The sequence below is a fragment of the Magallana gigas genome, chromosome 3, assembly GCF_963853765.1.
Source record: "Magallana gigas chromosome 3, xbMagGiga1.1, whole genome shotgun sequence".
Lineage (NCBI taxonomy): Eukaryota > Metazoa > Mollusca > Bivalvia > Ostreida > Ostreidae > Magallana > Magallana gigas.
Window position 1 is genome coordinate 12,646,675 of NC_088855.1, and position 23,067 is coordinate 12,669,741.

Sequence of the window (23,067 nt, forward strand, 5' to 3'; positions counted from 1 at the left end):
CATTGTTTTCCCGACTCAATTTCTTTAACTATGTCCGATATATGAATAGGAAAATAAACAGATCTAAACATGAGCTGGCCATTGTATTAATTTAGGAATTGGCCGCGCAGTGAAAAATTTTCAGTGCTGTGATGTTTCATGCAATGAGTTATTAATTTGCTGGAAGATGGCGGTTCTAACTTACAATAATAGCATCTTAAAACAAACCCTGAAAAAGAAATAAGAAGACATTCATGCTCTCTATAAGAAATTTCTTTAAGCATTACCCTAATCAGTTTTAAAGTTTAAAAAATCTTTACCCTAGTCATGAATTTGCTTTACCCTAATCATAGTAGAAATTTCTATTTGCTTTTTTGCTATATTAAGAAAAGATTTTGTAGAAGTTCTACAATGGTAACGTTTATAAACATGAAATATTGTAAATTTATATGTATATTTCGTTATTTTACCCCTGCAAATGCCTAAATTTGAAGTAAAATAATCGAAGCGCGTTTACCTTTCGCCATCTTCGACTAGGGTAAAGTCCGTTTAGCCGGGCTCTGCTGAGTCCTGGCTATAGGCAGGCAAATCGCCAATGTTACTATAAATAGCTCAAATAAACAAAAAACCAAACAGCGTCAAGGTAAAGCTTCCGCTATACCAAATAGTTACACAAAGAGCCACGTTTTGTCAAAAGTGTTGACATTTTGTTTATTTTTTTATTTCTAATGAATTGTGTATCTTTTTTAGTTTTCTTATTAATAACGTGTTTTTAAAACATTACTATGCATTTTGGACACATACAATGCGCATGAATTTCCATGAACTACTTTGCTGCGCGATGAAGAAACGGGGATTGAATATATAATGCTTGTTGCAAAATTCAAGGCAGCAACTGTTGAACTTTTTTACTTCTACTAGACAGACATATTTTTTGTTTATAGCCGCTTACAAAATTTGGTCGCTCTCTGATGCTTTGTCGACATTAAAAGCATGAGAGAGAGAGAGAGAGAGAGAGAGAGAGAGAGATGCATAAAGACACACCAAAAGAGCCCGGCTTTCAGTACTTTGATTATATACGGCTCTACCTGCTGTACAAAATTGTGTAATTACTGTCTCATGTCACCTTTTTTTGTCACATACATTAATGTCCGTAGCACATGCAATATTTAGTGTTAAAAGGAAACTAAAAGTAAATAAACCTAGATCTTCCATCATTCCTGTCAATATTCATTAATTGCCAACCAAACGTCGCCTGAAAGAGGACTCAAGAATCCCGCAATGTGTACATTGTGTATAATTAGATCTGGGTATATTTTTATGAGAAAATTATTATGCCCCGTGCCTGTGATTCATTCACTAATAAAAACTTTAATTTTGAAATTTCTATCAATCGGGAATACGCCCCAATCGGAAATCTAGAACCATACATTTTATAGTGAAGTAATTTTACTCTTTTCAAAGTAGACAAATCTCTAAATAACTAAGTTGTCATTCTCTGAAGTTTTAATCAGTTGTTAATCTCCGTAGAGCGTATACTATTGGTCCTTAATGCAAATCGGTTAACGTAGTATGTTTAAACATACAAAGTTTAGAAACCTTATCTAGTGAGTATCCCCTGATAGTAAATAAACCTTGTAGAAACTGTCAAGTTGCAAGGAGTTCAGACCAGCGACAGACAGCAATGAGTCTGACGGGTGTTGCCATTCTCTGCCTCCTTGTGGTGGGTGTTTGGGGGCAATGCTGTCCCCCGGATGTGTACGAGATCACACAGGATGTATATGCAGAAGTTCGCAAAAATGGAACAGCGGAAATAACAATAGTAAGGTTCTAATTTAAAATTTTAAAGATTAATTACGACTGTTATCATTAACTACGCATTGGACGAGATTGAGGGGTTAGCATACGGAATAATATATGACATTTATAATGTTACTAAAAATGCATCAAAGGCAAACTCCAATCTAATCATGGCCAAACACCAATCAATCTGGTACACGCAGTAGGAAAAAAGGCTGCACAGTCCGTCCAATACGAAATCATTTATGTGTAATATGTTGTGTTGTTTTTTTACTTGTATATAGTAACGAAAAAAAACGAAGTCTCTTAATATCAACTTTTGGACCATTAATTTTGAAGAAATGTATTAAATTTCTTGAATACTGATTATCATTTAGATATTAGCCGGAAAACAATTCATGAATCCCTGAGTCTGATTAAGTAAATTAAATGAACACATAATTTATTGAATACCCGAGCCTGTATTTTGTATATGAGAGCATATATTTTAATAACCTTTAAAATCTGACCAATCGTTTTTGAATGGAATTTTTTTTATTTCAGGGAATGCAGCGTGTGTCTTACGATGGAGAGTCCAAACGAATATACGTCCATGGAATCGACTACACCAATAATATAGTGTCTGGCGTCATCATGGACTACAAACATGTAACTTTATGTTTCAATTTTTTTTCAGATCAGAGAAATGGTGACACTTATGTACTAAAGTAAATGTATAATCTATTCGTATTTCAAAGACTACTCGGGTTTAACAAATATATTTACAACTGTGTTAAATTGTAATAACTGCTAAATATTGCCTTAATCTAAACAAACGCCTTTTCTTTTAGGGAAAGGAATATGTGTGGGCTAACGGTTACTGCCGAGTCTTACCCGTCGGAAACTTCAGCAATTCATGCATACCAGGTACAAATATGCAATATGCGAACAACACGCAAGTCCTGTATTTTTTATTCATTTTTGCAAATACATACAAGTATTAAAATTTTATAATTGGTCTTTAAATATGTTTACATTTCAGAAAATGCTAAACTTTTAACCCGAACATATATGGGAGAACCCCCAAATGAACTATCAATACAGATGTACTCATTTGAGAAAGATTCCAATCAAGCATTTGCCACGGTAACCGAGGAATGTACACCTATAGAGGCCCACTTCTCCAAAGGTAAAACTTTACGTTGTATTTAATCAGCCAAGTCTTTTTGCTTCACTTTAAGGTATTTAATGTCAAACGATCACATTTTGTTCCCAATAATGAGTGGCCCAATACCATTTAGTGAATAATGATATTAATTTGAAGCTATTATCATATGAAAAATTCCACTACAATACAGGAATTTTCAAAATTTTGATTATTGTCAAAATAATTGCACCTTGAAGTGTCATTTGAAGTATATGGACTATGCGTGTTTTATTCAGATTTTGTGATTGTAACTTAAAATCTTACACACAAAAATATTTTGGTAAGTATAATTATGCATAAACTTTCTTTTCATTAAAATATTAAATCAAATGAGTCGTTTGCCGCAGATGATTTGACAAAATTAAAATTTTCTTCTTTTAATGAAGGGGATATAACTTTTCAAAAATGTTTAAGATGCAAATTGAACGAGTTCTTATTTTTACATGTATGTTGTCAGCCATGTAAATTAGAGGGGGGGGGGGGTGTGTTATAAATAGGAATCACCTTGTCCGTTCATCTGTCTGTTCCAAATGTGTCCGGTTCATATCTTTCTTATAGAGGAGGAAGAATTGAAATTGATACTTCACAAAAATATAACATGACTTGTTGGTGTATCATGACCTTGACCTCGGGTCATTCAGACAAGATCAAGAACACTTGCAGGAAAGTGCAAAGTTTATCAATAGCTTTTATTCCTGGAAGACATGAGAAGTTGTTACTTCACACAAAGCTTGCTTTTGACCTCGGGGTGTGTCATGAACTTGACAAAAAGTCAATTAAATTATCTAGCTAGTTCATATAGACCTATATCATTTATGTGATATCGATATTTATCACAGACATATTTTTTACCGGTTATTAGAAATTAAATATTATTAGATCACCTGAGTGACTCAGGTGACCTATTGCAATTGGTCTTCGTCCGTCGTCGTGCGTTAACAATTTTACATTTTTAACTTCTTGAAAACTACCAGACAAATCGTTACCATTTTTGGTGTGAAGCATCTCTATGGTAAGAAGAATCTAAATTGTGAAATTCATGGCTCTACCACCCCTGTGGTGCCATGGGCGGGGCCTAATATGCAAAAAAAGCCAAATTTTCAAAAATCTTCTTCTCTACTTCCACACATGTGAGGAAAAAACTGAATGCATGGTTATGATGTCCATGAAGCCTTCTACCAAAATTGTGAAATTCATGGTCTCTGGTTCAGGGGTTCAGGCTCTAGGGTGGAGCCAATATGGCCATATAGTTAAAATGTATTAAATCTTAGAAAATCTTCTTCTCTACTCCCATTTATATTTGTTAAAAACTGATTGCATGGTTATGCCTTCTACCAAAATTGTGAAATTCATGGCCTCTGGTTCAGGGGTTCAGGCTCTAGGTTGGGCCCAATTTGGCCATATAGTAAAAATGTATTAAATCTTAGTAAATCTTCTTCTCTACTCCCATTTATATTTGTTAAAAACTAAATGCATGATTATGATGTCCATGAGGCCCTCTATAAATCTTGTGAAATTCATGACTCCTGGGTAAGGGGTTCAGGCTGTAGGGTGGGGCCAATATGGCCATATAGTAAAAATGTATTAAATCATAGAAAATCTTCTTCTCTACTCCCATATATATTTGTTTAAAACTAAATGCCTGGTTATGATGTCCATGAGGCCCTCTATAAATATTGTGAAATTCATGACCACTGGGTCAGGGGTTCAGGCTGTAGGGTGGGGCCAATATGGCCATATAGTAAAAATGTATTAAATCATAGAAAATCTTATTCTCTACTCCCACATATATTTGTTTAAAACTAAATGCCTGGTTATGATGTCCATGAGGCCCTCTACCAAAATTGTGAAATTCATGACCCCTGGGTCAGGGGTTCAGACTCTATGGTTGGGCCAATATGGCCATATAGTAAAAATGTATTAAATGTTAGAAAATCTTCTTCTTTACTCCCATATATATATTTGTTTAAAACTAAATGCATGATTATGATGTCCATGAAGTCTACTAAAATTGCGAAATTCATGACCCCTGGGTCATGGGTTCAGGCTCTAGGGTGGGGCCAATATGGCCATATTTGTTAAAAACAAAATGCCTGGTTTTAATGTCCATGAAGCCCTTTACCAAAATTGTTAAATTCTTGACCCCTTTGTTAAGGGTTCAGGCTCTAGGGTGGGGCCAATATAGCCATATTGTAAAAATGTTTTAAATCTTAAAAAAATCTTCTTCTCTTCTCCCACACATGTGGGCAAAAAACTGAATAAATGATTATGATGTCCACTAACTTCTCTCCCTAAATTGTGAAATTTATGGCCTCTGGGTCAGGGGTTCAGGACATGAGGTGGGGGGGGGGGGGGGGCAATATTGTGTTAATGCATATAATGTTCAAAAATTTTCTTATCTATTCTCACACATATGTATTAAAAACTGACTGACTTATAATTATGTTTACTTAAAGGGCCAAAATGGATGTATAGGTGTTAATGCATATAATGTTAGAAAATTATCTTCTTTACTCCCACACAGCTGAAAGGAAAACTGAATTCATGATTTTGTAGACCAGATCTTTAAGTTTTTTGCCAAAATTATAGGTTTCACAGTTCTTTTTGAATTAAATGTGGTCGTCATTACAAATTTATAATTTTTCTACTCCAGAATGAAACCTTATTAATTAAATGCATATATGAGACTCCTCGACAAGTTTTTGTATGGGTTATATGCTACTTAGGTGACCGTTAAGGCCAATTGGCCTCTTGTTGTTTCATCCCCTTTATACAAAAATCAGTTAATTGTCTTTTGTTTTAACATAGTGGCAGCAGGATACGTTGAGTTTATCGTGTTCTCTAACTTCTCCACTGGAATAAAGGACCCCAGCGTTTTCATCCCTCCAGATATCTGTCAGAAAGAAATGGTAATCAACAAATAAAACAAATCAATAATCAAGCCAACCAATGATATACTTTATAGGTAATAATTTTTTTCGAATTGTTACCGCTAACTATCTGTTTTTTTTCCAGAGTTCTGAACACATAGCTGGGAGGAGAAAGCGGGGATTTTCTCTCTTTTGAAAATTTAACATGAAATATTATGAAGGAATGATTATGATGATATCCAATGTATCAATTTACTATAACCTTTATCCGATTTGATAAACACATTCATATATTTGTGTTACGAATGTTGTAATTTGGTTAATAAGAAGTGGACACACACAGCTTGTGCGTTAGGCGTCTTAAAGGGGTGTACCTATAGTACGGTTTTGAAATCAAAACACGATGTTGTTAAGCGATCTTACACCTTAGACGGGTATATCTATATTCTATTATATCTATATATATTATATCTTTATCTATACCGTACCTCCCCCTCCTTTCAAAAAAAAATAAAATCATGTTATGCTGCATTCTACGCATTTTAATGAATATAGCTTTCATTAAAGGCGTCTAGGTAGGATAGTGGACAACGTACATGTACTCGTTTCTTAATGCTGCCACCCGAGTTCGATCCCCGTGATCGACAGTGTCTATATGACGGTCACCCGCTTAGACACGTGGGTTTTTATCGGATACTCCTGCTTCCTCCCACTTCATTGAACTCCTTGCGCTAACACCCGTACCAACGAGGGATATTAATTTAAGTTGTAAAACTTGTTTGTTAATCGTTGTAAATTAAATAAAGTAAATCATTTATCTATCAATATATTTGGTGATTCCTAACGTCCAATAAAGATTTTCTATAGGTCAAGTTCAATCAATTTTGACATAAACGCAGACTTTACATGTACGTGTGAATATACGTGTGCGTAGATTGCATTTTGCGAAAGGTCGTAACTATCCACATGACATTTACACGTAATCTTAGTCGTCGTTTACAAAGAGAACTCTTCAAAAAAAGATACAAAAACTAGCCTTACAAGGATCTTAACGCATGTGTATTGATTTTTTCGCTAAGCTTTGTCAATTACGACGGAAAAGACGCATTGAAAGCCTATTTGGTTAGAAAGAACAAGATATCTGTGAGCTAATGCTATACCCTCGCTCTGATTGGAATATGCAAAATAAGCAAAGTCGACATTTATTATAAAGTGGGCATCCAATTGGTACCATAATATGGCATGCCTAAACAAATAGTGTTAAAATTTGAAACATCTGCGATAAATAGCTCCTGAGAAATCTTTGATGAAAATTTGTTTGAAAATTTAGGAATAAACAAAGTCGTCATTTAACAGGAAGCTGACGTCCGATTGGTACAAAAGTACCGGTATATCCCACGATACTGTATGCCTAAACAAGTAGTGTGTAAAGGAGACAGACAGACAGAAGGACAGACACAGAAGGACAGACAGACACACAAGGGAAAAACAGTATACCCCCTTCTCCTTCGGAGCTGGTGTATAAAAATGGGCGTCATAGTTGATGCATGTTTCGCACAAAGGAAAATCATCCGAAGTAAATTATCCTACGTTGACCTCAGATTCAAAGAGCAAGGCTTTAGAATCGATCACAGGAAAAGTGCGTTCTGTTCAATTTAAGTTACAGCTTTTTTGCAAAAAATTAGGGTACCTTACCAGACATTTCTGCAAAATACTAGAGTATGTAATTTCCTATAAAATCTTCTTGAAAATACACTTGAATTATTGATATAAAAATAAATACATCTACAGTACAGCGAAATTCACTAAATTAGAACTATATCTCCGCCGGGGCGGGACTTTGAACTCACGACCTCTAGAACCTATACGCTTCTGGCAGTGAGCGGCCACGGTTCTAACCACCCGACCATGCACACATATAACCAAATTCAAGTAATTTTTGATCATTTTTAAAGTAATTATAAAATTAATATTTTTTATTGGAACTCTTTATTACGAGGAGATACAAAAAAGATTCTCGAGGAACGTGTCGTTTGACCTTTATTAAAGGCACACTTATAAAACACTAATAACATCAAACATACAATATGAATTAAAAACTAAAAATACGTCATTGAATTTTGTTATAATGGCCTACCTGTCGCCTTTTCTACGACCCTTCTCTTCTAGAGAGTTTTCCATTAGAGTCTATGGGCAACAATTCTGGTAGGAGTGTTCCTCCCCCAAATATATATGCTAACAGAAGGAATGGTGTAGCGTTTCGGCAGCAAATCATGAACACCATGCAGGCATAAAGTCTTGTCTAGTGTCCTAAACAGGGAATTTTGTTTTCAATATGGTGTGATAAACAATAAAAGCAGTTTATGAAACATTATACAGTAACTTTAATAAATCATTATGCATGTTCATTTACTCCTTGTAGCATAAGTAACCCCAAAAAATAAAGAATAATTATTAATAAGGAGACTGAAGTAATAAAAAAAACATGTGCATGAAAAACACATTTCTAGTAAAGGTCTGCCCTAGCTATCACCTTACATAAAATTAATAAAACTTTTTTTAAAGGAAAAACCATATAAAAATATATGTTAATCAACACTTGGTATGCCTTCACTTTTTGTTCACAGATTTTCCCATAATATCTAGCATCCGATCAACCAGTTTCATCTTATCATCATCGTGACGTTCAATCGACTCCATTAAATCTCGATTCTGTTCCTGGTTTCTTTTCAATCAATTTTGTTGTTTCATTCATTTTCCTTTTCTTGGACTTAATCTTATCAGGTATCTTGAAAGGAGTTGAAAGGAAATGATGGACTACAAGTTCGCGTCCGTCTCAGCTTGTGGTGAACTATCATCACGAGAAACAGCAAGTTTTGTTTTCCTTCCAGTGTCAAATGAAACAGCAACTCTAGTTGACGCTTTACTGCCATACACTTCACCGAATCTTTCAAAATACTTCCACGTGTGTGCACTATTACAGTATTCATCGTTCACTTCTTTATACAGGATGTCCCAAAATAATGATATCATTTACACTTGAAATAACTTTTGATTAAAATTATTTAACAAACAATCAAAGGCATGTTCATAACTATATATGATGTAAATTTTTACTCAACAAATTTCACAAACATAAGTTTTTTAAAAACTAAGCATTGTTTTTAAAACAGAACGAAAAATATGGTGCGTCAAAATGACGTCCTATTTTATCAATGACAACGTCAATTGGTTGAGTAACATTCCTCACAACAACCACTGTACGGATTCCATTTTCTCTAATCTTCTCTTTTTTTTTTTAAATAATTTGTTGTTTGTTGAGTTGTTTTTCCAGGGTATTCTCATTTTATATATCGTAGAACTAAATCTGGGGTCTGTGTTTAAAACAATACAGTTTTAAAATGAAAGATACCTGCTCTCTTGTCCGATTCATTTTGAATGAAATTCAATTCACCAAAGAAATATTATGCATTTTTGTGATATCATAATTCAATGAAAAACATATATATTTTTCTCAAAAACTTTTTATAGGAAAAAATTAAACAATTTTTTTTCTAATAACAGTAAGTGAAATTCTTCAACATTTACAGCTATATCATTAGATATTCTTATAATGTTTTGTTCGTTTTTTTTTTTTTGTTTTTTTTTAAAGCAGAATCTGCATTTTTTAATGACTGAATTTGTCCATAATGCTGTGAGACATTTTGTGCTTTCACAAGTCGACTTTAACAGGAAATCTAAATTTTAATCTGGCAAAGATTTATGAGAATGAACTTCATGAAAGTTCCAATCTACATGAGGATCTCCTGAGCAGCTTGAAGAGGCTGTGTTTGAAGAGGATGAGGGTGTGTTTTCATGTGATGAAGAATCTTTTTGGGTGTCATGATTGTCGAATGTTGATATTATTGCGTGTTTAATGGCTGTTTTGGTTTCTGAATCTAATATTCAGGTTAATAAAATAAACTCTTAGTTTGTAAATGACATCAATTTATATTGTATCATTTAAATGACATGTATAAATAACTTCCTTAAACTAATTTAGCCTGGTTAACTAAACCCAGACTTACTTTTTTTTTATAAGACATAAAAACAGACATACTGACTGCAGAAAACAAATTCAACATATCACATCTCTATGCAGGAGACCTTTTTTCCTTCTAAAAATGCACATTTATTCAGTTTTATTTCTATTGAAATTAAATTATTATTAACATACTTCTAGAAAATGGTTATGTTCCTTTGTTACTAACATATTTTAATACTTGTTATTTACCTTCATAACTTATGACCATCGGGAGAAGCGTAAATATCTGCTATTTATTTTGATACAAAAGCCAAAATTACTGACCCATTCTCTTCTACCTGTATGGACACACTGTCAAACAACAATAAAACATCAAAATGGTACATTGCTATTTTTTTCTGCACTTAACATTTATTGTGGCACATGGAAACAGGGGTATTATCACATGAAAATGATCAGGGTATCAGCAAGTGAAAATGTTGTCCCCTTTTGGGTCAGAAATCATTGAGACATAACATTATTAATTTTATATTCATGTTATAATACTTGTCTTTCTATCTTGTAACAAATATTTTGATGATGATATAATCCTATCCTTTATTCCCGATATCCATTTCCATGGCAATTTATTTTGATAAATAACTAACAATTTACTGAAAATTAAGTATAAAAATGCACAGAAAAGTAAAATAATTATATAACTTTGAAAGAAAGATGTATCGAATACTTTTTGTATTTTGAATTATATGTATTTGGACTCTTTTATATCAAAATACTTTAAAATGCTAGGAAAAAAAATTTGCGGGCGATTTGATGATTTGCATCGATTTCAATTGTAACACGTTCTACACTAATCAAATATCTAGAGATTTTCTCTTTGCCAGTCTGTCACAGGTGCACCATTGGATAGAATAGGAATTGACATAGTAAAACCTCTTCCAGTTACAAATGATGGCAATGAGTATATTTTAACTTTGTGTCTATTTTACAACGTGGGTTGAGGCTGATGCAGTTTGTGATCACCAGGCATTCAGAGTAGGTGACAAAGTTTTCAATGAATTCATTTGTACGTTTGGAGTACCTAAGCAAATTCTTACCGACCAAGGTCGCGAGATTGATTCAGAGCTGTTCTCTGTTTGATGTAAAAAAAAAAATACTCGGGATAGAGAAAACAAGGATTACGCGTTAAAGGCCATAGTCCGACGGACTAGTGGAAAGATTAAACCGAACTTTACTGCAAATGTTGACCAGTTATGCCAATGACAATAGAAATAATTGGGATAAAAATTAATAATTTGTTCTTATGGCCTATAGGTCTTCAGTTCAAGAAAGTACTGGATGTTCTCCCAATTTACTTAGAGAAAATAATAGTCCCATTGATCTCATCATAGGTAATCCTCTAAGTAACCCTAACCCTGTTTGTCCTGTAGAGTATGTGGAATGGTTAAGAAATACTTTAGAAAATACTCACTAGTCTGCACATGAAAACCTCAAACATGCAGCGGCAAAACAGAAGTACTATGACAGGGGGTTTAAAACATACAATGTAGAATTTACGAAGGCAACTTTGTGTGGAGATGGTATCCCTCTATAGCAGGAATTAAATTAGGACAAAAATCACAGATGTGACCTATAAAATTCAGAAAACACCTGAATGATCATGCATTACAATACATGTAGATCATTTAAGACCATATGAAGAAGTTGTTCCACCATTACGTTGGGTACCAGAGGTTATTCCCCATGAAAAGTCAATCCCAGTAGATACTGAATCCATTGAGGATGGACAGGTTTTATCTCATTTTAATGTAGAAGCCAGCCCAAATCTTTTTCAAGATGGGGAAGGAAAATAATGGCCAAAAGGGGGAGTGGCTTGTCCCGTGACCGGCTGAACTGGATCTGGTCATCACTTTAAAAAGTTGTCCAAGTACAGCGCCCATTTTGAGAGATTTCATAAACTCAATATTTTCATTTTCACTTGTCCTATTTGAAACATCAAAGAAGCCAGGCGATCCGAATTTGCTATGCACATCAAGAAACATCATAAATGTCAATGTCCACGGCACATTTCATTTGAAGAAGTCAAAAATTGTAAATTCATAGATCGTTGCGATTTCAAGAAGTCAAAGAAAAAGATATACCATGCAGAAAGGGAGAAAGCAAGATTGGAGCGAATGAATAGTTTACATATTAAAGAACCATTGTTTGAACTTTCGGATAACTTCAACGCCCGTGACCATCGATACCACCACGGAGGATATAAATAACTTTAAAACATAAATCAAAATTGTGTATTGTGTATTTTACAAAAAAGTTAATTTTTGTTTAAATGGGGGAGAAATGTAACAGTTTTGAAGTTTTAAAAACACAATTATAGTTATTCATACTCTTATTACATTGTTGTAATACGTAATTTAGTAGAGTAGAGTCAACATTGTTTCAGGGTAGAATTGGATATCCCTTTAATACCTATCATACACTGGATTTTTCAGTATTACTTTTTTCTTATATTAGGGTCTATTTTTAGCCGAGTCGTATCTTACTTTGGGGTGTATGGAAGCCCGTTAGTGCAATATATATTTTTTTCATTTTAATTTTCTAAGATGGTTATTCTAACTTTATATTATTTTTTTTCATGATTTTCATATTTCTTGTGGTCTAAATTATATATTATTCACATTCCTTCTGTTAAATTTTTAGGAATCATAATTGTTATTTACTATCAATTATTTAAAAGTAATATTTACTTTTTTTTAATAAATTTGTAAACTTTACAAGTCTTTTCATTTCAAATCATTAAGGTGTTGATCATAATCTAGGAATCACAATCGAATCTGGGTAAAACATTTGTTAGAGAGTCATCCGTTTATATTAATTTCTTGAATTTTTCGGAGTAAATATTAAACAATTATGGTTAATTTTCATAGAGTTTGGGTTTATGACCTTCATATAATACTGTAGTGAAATGTGCATTATTATGCTAATACATGTAACTACATGTACTTGTTATGCAAATGATCTTTGACCCTGGTCCACCGCGCATCCCAATACCTGGAACTCCAGAAGTCAGTTCAGTCCCGTCCGCCTACCAGTTAACACATATCTGTCTTGTATTGTGTGATGTACCATGTTCATGTCCATTGTTTGTTCATCTTAAGGTAAGGCTTATTGCCTTAGGCACATATACTGTGTATTGTTTACATAATATCGGTTTCACGACAATACACTGTTTCCGGTTATAAGTGTATACTGAGCCTATTCCAATAGAATGGGCTTTTATGAATGTTAGGAAGTCACTGTGTCACAAATAAATTTATCAAACGAACCTTCAGGAATCATTAAACAAAGATTGTAACACTAATAAAAAACAATTTTATCGCTTACATGTACCTGTTTGTTTACGTAAACTCCACGTACATTAAATATCACCGATGCACAGGATAATAAGTTACCTCGTTCTAAAGATTTTCGGTTATAATCAACTTTTCGATTATTCCATTAGTCGATAGAATGTCAATCAAATAAATAATTCCTTATGTTTCGTTATATTTCATTCCTATCTATCGATGGGATGGTATAAGATAGGATAGTCTATGAACTTTTCAGCAGGATAGGATACTAGGATAGGATTGTTTTGTCAACTTTCATCATAGCAGCACTTTAGTCAATCGGAAATACTCAACTTTGGCCAATCATCAGCGATTCAGAAAATAAATCAGATTGTTCGAATTCGATTCGTTTCCCGATATGCTTTTATTGAATAAATCGGGTCTTATCCAAATCAACATTATATCATCTATGGCAATACAAAAAGTAATTTTTAAATTACTCTTAAAACGCAAGATACAATTACTTGGAACAAAAATAACCCACAAGACCAACACAATCTGGCTGATTGCATTGTCATTCCTGAACAAATGTTTCAAACACCATTGTTCAAGAGGTACGTAATATAACATTCACAAAAATAAACTGAATGTAATATTTTTGTTCGGAAGAACAAATAATGTCATCAAGAACTAATACATTAAAACAGGTGCATCATTGAAATCTACAAAATTCAATGTTTGGTCCTGATATCTAACAGTAACAGTGTTTTAAAACAAAAACATTCATAATCCAAGACTCTGGAATCACCGAAAAAATTAGGACCAGTGCATTCACATGGCACCTACAACTTGTATTCATGGTATCATTCACACCTTTAATGTGCATTGTTACATTGAGCAGAGAATTGTATTTGGAACAGACTGAAAATAAGCACTAGCAAATGCAATCAAGTCATGCTTTCCCAATGCCATTCATACTCTCTGCACGCGATATTTGAAAAATCTAATTCACATTCTGAAAACTGTTCTTGCCCATCCAAAAATCAAGACTATATCAACACGATTTTTTGCAGAAGAGTAGGACTTTTTACCCTGCACCGTACGACGAGAAAATATTGATTTTAATTCCATACCTTAACACTTTATAGCAAAGATAAGGCGAGGTATAAAATTAATGATCAAAGAAAACAGTCTAACTTTACTTTTCCAACAAACAGCAATAAATGTTCAACAACATTTTCAAGCTAAAGCTGAACACCGCTCATAAACAGCATGGCGGGTGGAAAGGGCAAGGCGATTGACAAGGGGGTCGGCAAGGGCAAAGCGTTTGACAAGTGCATTGAGCCGAAGAAGTCAACCCAAGCACCGCGAGAGACTGACATAGGATCCAGCTAGCATGCAAAGAGCACAGATCTAGACACAGATCACACCATCGAAAGAACATGAAGAACAATTCGAAGACAACGGGTCGGAAGCCTCCACTACTTCATCCGTCAGCCCACGGATGCCCAAGGGATGCATTTTAAAGAAATACCCAACGACAATATGAAGAGTACGCCCATGTTCTACATGTATGACCTGACAGACCTAAACTGCAATAACACCCAACTGCAAGCCATGAAGTTGATGGGATTCAGCACGAAAATTAAAGCTGAACACCGCTTTTAAATAGGCATTGTCCGCCATATTTCTCTTTCAGCACCTACAATGCTATCTCCCTACAACCTCTAAATAAGCCAAAACCTCGTAACAGTTCAAATTTTCTCGCTGTAGAGGTCTCACCTGTGTGGACGTACATCTTGGACCTCCACGGTACTCGGTCGCTATGAAATTATGAAGTTGTACGCACTTTTTTCAAACCAAGAGAGTACTAACATTGAATGAACGGGTCAATGCAATTTTTACCAAAAAAATATGCACGTAAAAAAGAATTCAATGCATAAAAATCTAAAGACAACGAAAGGAACATTACACGCCGGCCACGAGTTTCAGATGAGCAATAAGGTGTAACGAAATCGAAGGGTTTATGTATGGTACCTGTGTGACAGTGCCTATTTACGAGCAGTGTTCAGCTTTAAACGGGCATGGTCAAGATTTTGGTCAAAAAATTTTTTTTTTTCGATTTTATTGTTAAAAATGCTTCTCTAAGGCATTTTTAATAGGCAACCAAAATTTGAGTCATTTAATGAGTTATAAGCAAGTTACAGAGCTTACAATTCTTCGCTTTGTAAACAAAGCGTTTGTTTACATTTTGAATGTTGAAGTGAAAATTCCAGTTTTAGACCTAAAATGAATGTGTTAATCGTTAGGAACTGTTTATTTATGCCTAAAATGAATAATTAGATAGACAAACCAGCTTTAAAATGATTTTTAAACAATAAACCATTTATTTTCTGAATGCTACCTCATAAAAGAACTTTGGGACAAAATTAAACACTGGCTTGATGATTTACAGTTAAACGTGAATTTTGATAATAAATCTATTCTGTTTGGTAAATATCTGAACAGTGATATACATCGCTTTGAAAATCTATTAATCTTGATAGTAAAACAATATATATATGCCTGTAAATTTAGTTTCTCTAAACAATTAAACGTGGAGGCACTGAAACATACCATTATTAACAGACTTTATGTTGAAAAATATAATCTTCTAAAAAACTGCAAATACCAAGAGTATAATAACTATTGGTCAAACATCTTCCAAAAGCTAGAACCATAGATAATTGCTTTCATCTGCTTTCTATTTTTGTACCTCTCCCCTACCCGCTGCTTTATTTTTTTTTCTCTCTATTTTTTCCCTCCTCCCCATGGGTGATTTAATCAAAATCATATGCTGGTAAATCCTGATTTATGGAAACACACTTTGTTATATATGCATGTGTATTATGTTTGTGTCTAAGCCAATGTACATGTCATACATGCATGTATTTAAGTCTGTACAAGAATACAAGAGCAAGATTAATTTATTGTAAGTCAGTGAATTTTCTTTTTAAACTTATAGATAATCACCCAATTTCTACCCCTCCCCACCCCCTCGCCTCCAATATATACCCCCCAAAAATAACAACTTTCGTGACAATACTAAAATTTTATTGGTGATAATGTACATTTGTGTATATACATCTGTATAATCATATTATATCAGAGAAATGTATTAACAAAATTTATTATACCAGTAAGTGTTATATGTATTATATCGCTTGTATCTGCTCTTTCTTTTGTGAAAGTTGTATTTAAATAAAAAAAAATGATTTTTAATGGTATAATGAACCTATGTAAACAAAAACAGTGCACGAGCCTGGTTTACATGACGAAGAATTGTAAGCCCTGTATCTTGCATAAAACTCAACGACTTGCACCCAAATTTCATTTGATAATTAGAAATGCATTCCTAACGCATTGCAAATAATAAAAACAGAAAAATAAAATTTGACCAAAATCGTGACCATGCCCCTTTAACATTATTATGTAATTTAATAACCAAACTATTATGTAATCGTTAACCAAACGTAGATTCATGAAGCGTCGATGCGTACCTTATGTATACAGTAACCGGATAAGAGTTAATATATTTTGCTATGAGAAAAATGTATGGTACTAAGTGTCTGTGGTTTACTCATTATTAAAACTTAATACTTTAAAATTACGCTCGACTGATTATACGAACCAATCGGAAATACAGAATCATTGAATTTATAGAAATCTGCAAGTTCGGTGGAAATACTGTACACAGGGAAATATTCGCCCTGTTTTATTTTCGCCCTCATTTTCAGCGGTCGAATTAAGACTTAGCGAATTCCAATATCTCAATTTATTTCTCTTTAAACAAAACTGTGTAAGGACAAATTCAAGACAGGGCGAAACCGATTGCAAGTGTAGAAGGGCGAAAATTACACGGGGTGAAAATAACCCTGTATACAGAAATCCACTGGCATGCAATCTTTGCGGAAAAAAAGAAATTCTAAATAACTAGGCTGTCATTCTTAGAAGTTTTCAATCTCTTTGAAACGTACATTGTTTGTCCCAAATAATAGATCGGATAACCTAGTTTGTTTAAACAACAAGGAACATTATCTAGTGAGCTATCCCTGACAGTATACAAACCTACTTTAAACCTTCAGTGTATTGTTGCAAGAAATTCAGACCAGTGACAGACAGGAATGAGTCTGACGGGTGTTGCCGTTCTCTGCCTCCTTGTGGTGGGTGTTTGGGGGCAGTGCTGTCCCCCGGATGTCTACGAGATCACGGAGGACGTCTATGCAGAAGTTCGCAGAAATGGAACAGCGGAAATAACAAGAGTAAGGTTTTTATTTGATATTTGCAAATGTCATAAAAGGGGCAATGTTTTGCAAATGTCATAAAAGGGGCAATGTTTTGCAAATTTTTCGTTCTTATCTTGACCGCTATCCTAAACTACGCATTAGAAATGTCCATCTGAAATTGTTGATTAATTAAAAAGGGGTAGAAAAGACTCATTTCGAGTTTTCACTAAAGAGGTGCATAAATAGCAAACATCAAATAAAATAAGATTTTATTTGGTTATAGCAGTAGAAACACGTTAGACGACATGGATCGTAGAACATTAAAGTATATGTTATTTTTTTTACTCAGGCTTGTATATATTGGTGTTATGAATAATCGAAATTTTGTGTAATCGACATAATTTCTTGTGAAAACGTATCCTTCAATTATCATTTTGCCAATACCCGAATTACTGAATTTAAAATCAAATTAACAGTTTCTCGAATTTATGCTGAAGTAATTTGTTGTTAAAAATGTTAAAAAGATTTTTAATCAGGATCAGAAAGATAAAAAGAAATACAGTAATTTAGTTCTTATTTGCATTGTTTCGATTTGATTACATGACAAATAGTAAGCTATCAATAGATATGAACCCGTAAAGTTAGTGTATAAATTTTGTAGAATCTCGAAAATCTGGCAGCGATTTGTATACGTTTTAACACAGAATATTTTTTATTTCAGGGAATGCAGCGCGTGTCATATGACGGAGAATCCAAACGATTATATGTCCACGGAATCGACTACACCAAGAATATAGTGTCTGAAGTCATTATGGACTACAAAAATGTACCTTTTTTAAATTATCCATTTATCATACAGAGACACGACGATTATGTACATAATAACATGTAAATACATTTTGATAGTAAATGTGACTTTTCGGGACTTTGCAAATAAATGCATAAAAATGATAAATCAATTCAATGGACATAAATAATTACAAATATTGCTTTAATCTAAACAAATGCCCTTTCTCTTAGGGAAAGGAATATGTGTGGGCTAATGGATACTGCCGAGTTTTACCCGTCGGAAATTTCAGCAAATCGTGCATACCAGGTATGGTGCGAACTACATGCAAATTCTATAGAATAAACTTTTTGTATATACATGCACCTGTTACTAGATACATAAAAGTGAAGTCCTTTGCATATTAAGGTATTAAGGAATTACTCTATCAATGAAATATTTAAATTTCAGAAAGTGCTAAACTATTATCCCAAACATACATGGGGGCAGCCCCACATGAGCTATCAGTAAAGATATACTCATTTGAGAAAGACTCGAATGAAGCGTTTGCCACGGTAACCGCGGAATGTACACCCATAGAGACCCATTTCTCCAACGGTAATTAAAAACATTACGTTATATTTCATCAGCAAAGTCTTTTTCGGTTACGCTTTTTAAAGAATGGCGAAATTATTACAAAGTCTTTTATATTTTATTCATTAAATCGAAATTCTGTTATTTTAAGCAAACATTTCAAGATTATCAAATATTGCACGTTAATCAGATTATCTTTTCCCGGTGATGTTTTTTGTGGTGGTTCATGCGGGTATGAAGTTTAAAATCTATGTACATTATCTGCAACATTGACACGTTTGAAACCCCTATATCCAAGAATTATATGTTTTGTTGAAAAAAATGTAAATAGTTACATCTCACCTAATGCTATATTAAATACTTTTAGTTACCTTTCTATCCAAATATTTATCAAACAGATATAATTTCTTTCTTTGTTTTTTTTAGTTTCTCTTTATTTACATTTTTATAGACAATCATGATTGTCGGGTTGAACAGTACTATATACTATTACGAAATGACAGCACTTTTTCTTGTAATATATTAAGTAATGTTGCTTCATCACCTTAAAATAAAATGTTTAGTTGCCTTTTGTTTAAACATAGTGGCAAAAGGATACATTGAATTCATCGTGTACTCCAACTTCTCGACTGGAATAAAGGACCCCAGCGTTTTCACCCCTCCAGAAATCTGTCATAAAGGAATGGTAATAAACTTTTAAGATTCAACAAGCTTAAACAATTAACCATGAAATATTCATTTCTCTTTTGAATTATTGATGCTTACCTTTAAATATTTGTTTTTCTTGCAGAGTTCTGCACACATTGCTGGAAGAAGAAAGCGGGGATCCACCCTCTTTTAAAAACTTTACAAGTCATATTATAAATTTTCACGTCATATGGTTATATTTTAAACCAAGTCATACGTATCAAATTTAGAAGAATGATACTTTTAACTGAAATATTAAGAAAGAATATCGCATAATTATTACTATTTTAATTTTTATCGGATTCGATGTCAGCATTGATCTTTTTTACGCATGTTTCAAATTGATAAACAAAAAGTGAACGTCTGCAACTTGTGCGTTAGATGTCTTAAGACCCTTAACCCTTGCTTTGCTGCGCGCAAATATACATGTGCGCTTTAAAAAGTATCCGCTACCATGCTGGGCACACACGTATGTGCGTTCCAATGAAAAACAGACCGATCAAATTTTGTCTTGATAATTATTTTTATATTGTCGTTATTTTCTGTTAAACGTCTTTTGAGATATATAAGTGCATCCTATGCGAATTTTTCTACATCCTGTATTTTTATTTAATTTTTCAATACTTAACAAAGGAAGAATTATAGATGATCAAACTTTTTTTTGCCTTTTATGTTTAAAATTTGCATCACAATGAGAAAACAATGGTATAACAACGGTGCTATATTATTTGGATATTGGAAGGAAATTAATTAATGATACAGCCGTTTAGAAATTGCTGCTGCACACGTGTTTTCGTTGTTGGTGTCTGATGATCAAAATACGTAACTGAATGAAGGTGAAATGACTCCCTTACCATTAACTTTTGACCAGGAACCAGATCACTGATTCTGATTATCCACTTGTATTTTGTATTTTAAATATTTTTTTATGACTGTGATTACCAAAATATCTCTGATGAAACAAATACATGTGCTGAACAATTTCTTCAAAACAAACAATTATATGAAAAACCTTGATTTAAAAGATGGAAAGATACAACAGCTTTAGAGATGAAGAGGTTCTTCGCTGTTGTTATAGCAATGGGCATCATTACACTTTTGGATATTTCTGGACCGTAAATCCAGTGACATCAGTCCTGTGTTCCCCAGTGTTATGTCCAGGGATAGATGTCCAGGGATAGAGGCTTACTTCATCTTACAGGTCTTCATTTGAACGACAATCAGAAATATATCCAACGTGGAACTAAAGGTCATGACCCTCTATTTAAACTTGGGCCGCTGTACCATAACATCCTTACAAAGTTTCATGTTGTAGTTAAGCCAAACCAAGCTCTAGCCATCCATGTGCCTATGACAAAGCAACTACACAGTCTAGACAATCCAGTCAAATATGGTATAAAAGATTATGATTTGTGCGACGCAGAAAATGCGTACTGTTTGAAATTTAACAATATACAGGTAAACAATATCTAACTGTTCAGCCGGCGGAAATTGGGGGAAACATATAACCTAGTTATGAATTTAATGAGAAACTATGCTGAAAAGGAGCATGTTCTTTATTGAAGCAATTACTATAGTAGTTTCCCCGTATATTTATTGATCTATTGGTCCTGGGCATAGAAGCAACTAGAACTGTTCGCAGTTTTAGAAAGGGTATTCAGGACAAAGTGAAGAAAACTCAGCTGAGTCACAGGGGGACACAGCAACCATGTCATGCCACATGGACCTTTTAGCTGCCTTAAGTATCAATTTGCAAGGGTTGTGCTGTTTATCTTATAAGCACCACTGACAGTGTCAATGTGAAAACTAAAAGACCTTACATATGTTATCGTAAGAAATCATAAAGAAAAAGTTAGGCCTTCCATCGTTCATGTTGATCAGCTTATCTAGAGTACTGGGGGGATCATTTCAACATCACTTGGACGACCTGCCCCAGAGTTCTGGAGGGAACATTTCAACATCATTTGGACGATTTGCCCCCTGGGTTCTGGAAAGACTTACAGGGAGATATTTATTGGACAAGCAGATGGAGGGAGAAAAATCTATTCATCGCAAGTACATTGCTTGTGAACCAGCAGAAAGAGACAGAGAGAGAGATGCTACCCCACTAAAACTAAGAGAGAAGCGGAAGAGGCGATGTTACCAAATGACTAGCTTCAAATGCAGACAGTGAAATGGGTCATTTTGCATTTCTCCTTGCTTTGAAATTTTTCGTACAAAGCAAGAATTCCTTTTGACATACAAGAAAAGTCGCTTAAGTTCTGATTCTTCAACAGAGGAGTTATTCCAATCGTATGATCTATACACGCAAGAAGAAAGACAGAATTCTCTTTATTGAAAGCTGCTTGAGCTCTTGTTATTGTGGCACATGATATCTTTTCAGCTTTTCTCTATGTGTGAAATAAGTTTGATATAGGATAAAACTATATTCATGATTATTGTTATTAAACATAATTACATGGCTATTTAAAATACACTGGTATTAAGTAACTTAGCTTTTTAAAGATTTTAAGCAATTTCATGTAGAGAAATCCACGTGTTTTCTCTCAGCTTGTCCTAAAAATGTCTATCATGTTTTACATTTTTGGTCATATTATGCAGATTAGTTGAAGAATGCAGTGCCATGAAATGTTATGCATGTTTAATATTGAAGTTTTGACATCGTCGAAGTTTTGTTTAAAACACGAGTTAACATAAGGTAAAGTACCTCTTTTACATGTTTGATGATATTATTGAATTGTCTTCTGGTTTTGTATATTAAAATGATATGACGCATCAACAGATAAGTTGGATGTAATTTGCTTTAGCCCAAAAAGTTTTCGCACAAAACTGATCATTTTATAACAAATTAAACTGGAAGCATGAAACATTTGTCTAATTGATGAACTAGTCAACATAAACAATTTAAATGTTTAAAATGTTGCATTGAATTTAATAATGTTGTGGTGACCTTGACCTTTTTGTATTTGACCTTGCAATCTGCAAATATCTTCTTGAGAACCCCAGAAAAAATGCTAGCTGAAAAAAAATTGGTCAAAAACTTTAAATAGTGATCTGAAAAAAAACAACAATTAACGATAAGGGAGAGTTATTCAATCGTTAAGATTATAAAGCAGTCTTATACTTAAATCAGATTGGTCCTTTTTGTATACCGTACCACCCCCCCCCCCCCCCCCTTACAATTGTTATGTTATGTTGCATTCTCCACAGTTCAATTACAAGTTATAGATTTTTGACGATTTACCTTCGTCCAAAAAAGATTTGCTATAGGTCGAGTTTTACTAGAGGTCGTACATTTTGACGTTAACGTAGAATTTACGTCAGAATTTACATAGATTGCGTAACCACCCTCAGCGAGATTTACACGTAGACTCTGTCGTAGTTTACGAATAGAAGTTTTCAAAAGAAGGTAAAAATTCTATCCTACCTGTAGCATGAATGCTACCCATGCGTATTTATACGTTCGCTTATGCCAATATCGTTTGCTTTGTCAAGTCTGACGGAGAAGAATAGCCAAAAGTCATAACGCATGTTTCGCACAATACAAATTCATGCGAGGTAAATTAA

The 23,067-nt window shown here is 33.8% G+C and overlaps 3 protein-coding genes across 3 annotated transcripts; all 3 read left to right on the plus strand.

The window, feature by feature from the left end:
* Nucleotides 1–1,595: 1,595 nt before the first annotated feature.
* On the plus strand, nucleotides 1,596–6,178 carry LOC105341555 (mammalian ependymin-related protein 1). The gene is made up of 6 exons (XM_011448134.4): nucleotides 1,596–1,801; nucleotides 2,323–2,427; nucleotides 2,610–2,685; nucleotides 2,801–2,947; nucleotides 5,774–5,874; nucleotides 5,981–6,178. The coding sequence occupies exons 1-6, from the start codon at nucleotides 1,664–1,666 to the stop codon at nucleotides 6,029–6,031; spliced, it is 618 nt and encodes a 205-aa protein (XP_011446436.3). The 5' UTR covers nucleotides 1,596–1,663; the 3' UTR covers nucleotides 6,032–6,178.
* A 10,902-nt stretch (nucleotides 6,179–17,080) lies between these two features.
* Nucleotides 17,081–19,844, plus strand: LOC117680379 (mammalian ependymin-related protein 1). The gene is made up of 6 exons (XM_034482292.2): nucleotides 17,081–17,489; nucleotides 18,175–18,279; nucleotides 18,474–18,549; nucleotides 18,691–18,837; nucleotides 19,398–19,498; nucleotides 19,604–19,844. The coding sequence occupies exons 1-6, from the start codon at nucleotides 17,352–17,354 to the stop codon at nucleotides 19,652–19,654; spliced, it is 618 nt and encodes a 205-aa protein (XP_034338183.2). The 5' UTR covers nucleotides 17,081–17,351; the 3' UTR covers nucleotides 19,655–19,844.
* A 706-nt stretch (nucleotides 19,845–20,550) lies between these two features.
* Nucleotides 20,551–21,772, plus strand: LOC136273301 (uncharacterized). The gene is made up of 3 exons (XM_066077714.1): nucleotides 20,551–20,615; nucleotides 20,650–20,701; nucleotides 20,821–21,772. The coding sequence occupies exons 1-3, from the start codon at nucleotides 20,551–20,553 to the stop codon at nucleotides 20,971–20,973; spliced, it is 270 nt and encodes an 89-aa protein (XP_065933786.1). The 3' UTR covers nucleotides 20,974–21,772.
* Nucleotides 21,773–23,067: the final 1,295 nt, after the last annotated feature.

Bases quoted from the DNA above. Each gene is read 5' to 3' on its own strand.
- LOC105341555 (XM_011448134.4), top strand. From the start codon at position 1,664: ATGAGTCTGACGGGTGTTGCCATTCTCTGCCTCCTTGTGGTGGGTGTT. The intron at 2,686-2,800 runs GTACAAATATGC...TTTACATTTCAG, and splicing joins CAGCAATTCATGCATACCAG to AAAATGCTAAACTTTTAACC. The intron at 5,875-5,980 runs GTAATCAACAAA...TTTTTTTTCCAG, and splicing joins ATATCTGTCAGAAAGAAATG to AGTTCTGAACACATAGCTGG.
- LOC117680379 (XM_034482292.2), top strand. From the start codon at position 17,352: ATGAGTCTGACGGGTGTTGCCGTTCTCTGCCTCCTTGTGGTGGGTGTT. The intron at 17,490-18,174 runs GTAAGGTTTTTA...TTTTTATTTCAG, and splicing joins GAACAGCGGAAATAACAAGA to GGAATGCAGCGCGTGTCATA. The intron at 19,499-19,603 runs GTAATAAACTTT...TTTTTCTTGCAG, and splicing joins AAATCTGTCATAAAGGAATG to AGTTCTGCACACATTGCTGG.
- LOC136273301 (XM_066077714.1), top strand. From the start codon at position 20,551: ATGAAGAGGTTCTTCGCTGTTGTTATAGCAATGGGCATCATTACACTT. The intron at 20,616-20,649 runs GTAAATCCAGTG...TGTGTTCCCCAG, and splicing joins CTTTTGGATATTTCTGGACC to TGTTATGTCCAGGGATAGAT. The intron at 20,702-20,820 runs GTCTTCATTTGA...GTTGTAGTTAAG, and splicing joins AGGCTTACTTCATCTTACAG to CCAAACCAAGCTCTAGCCAT.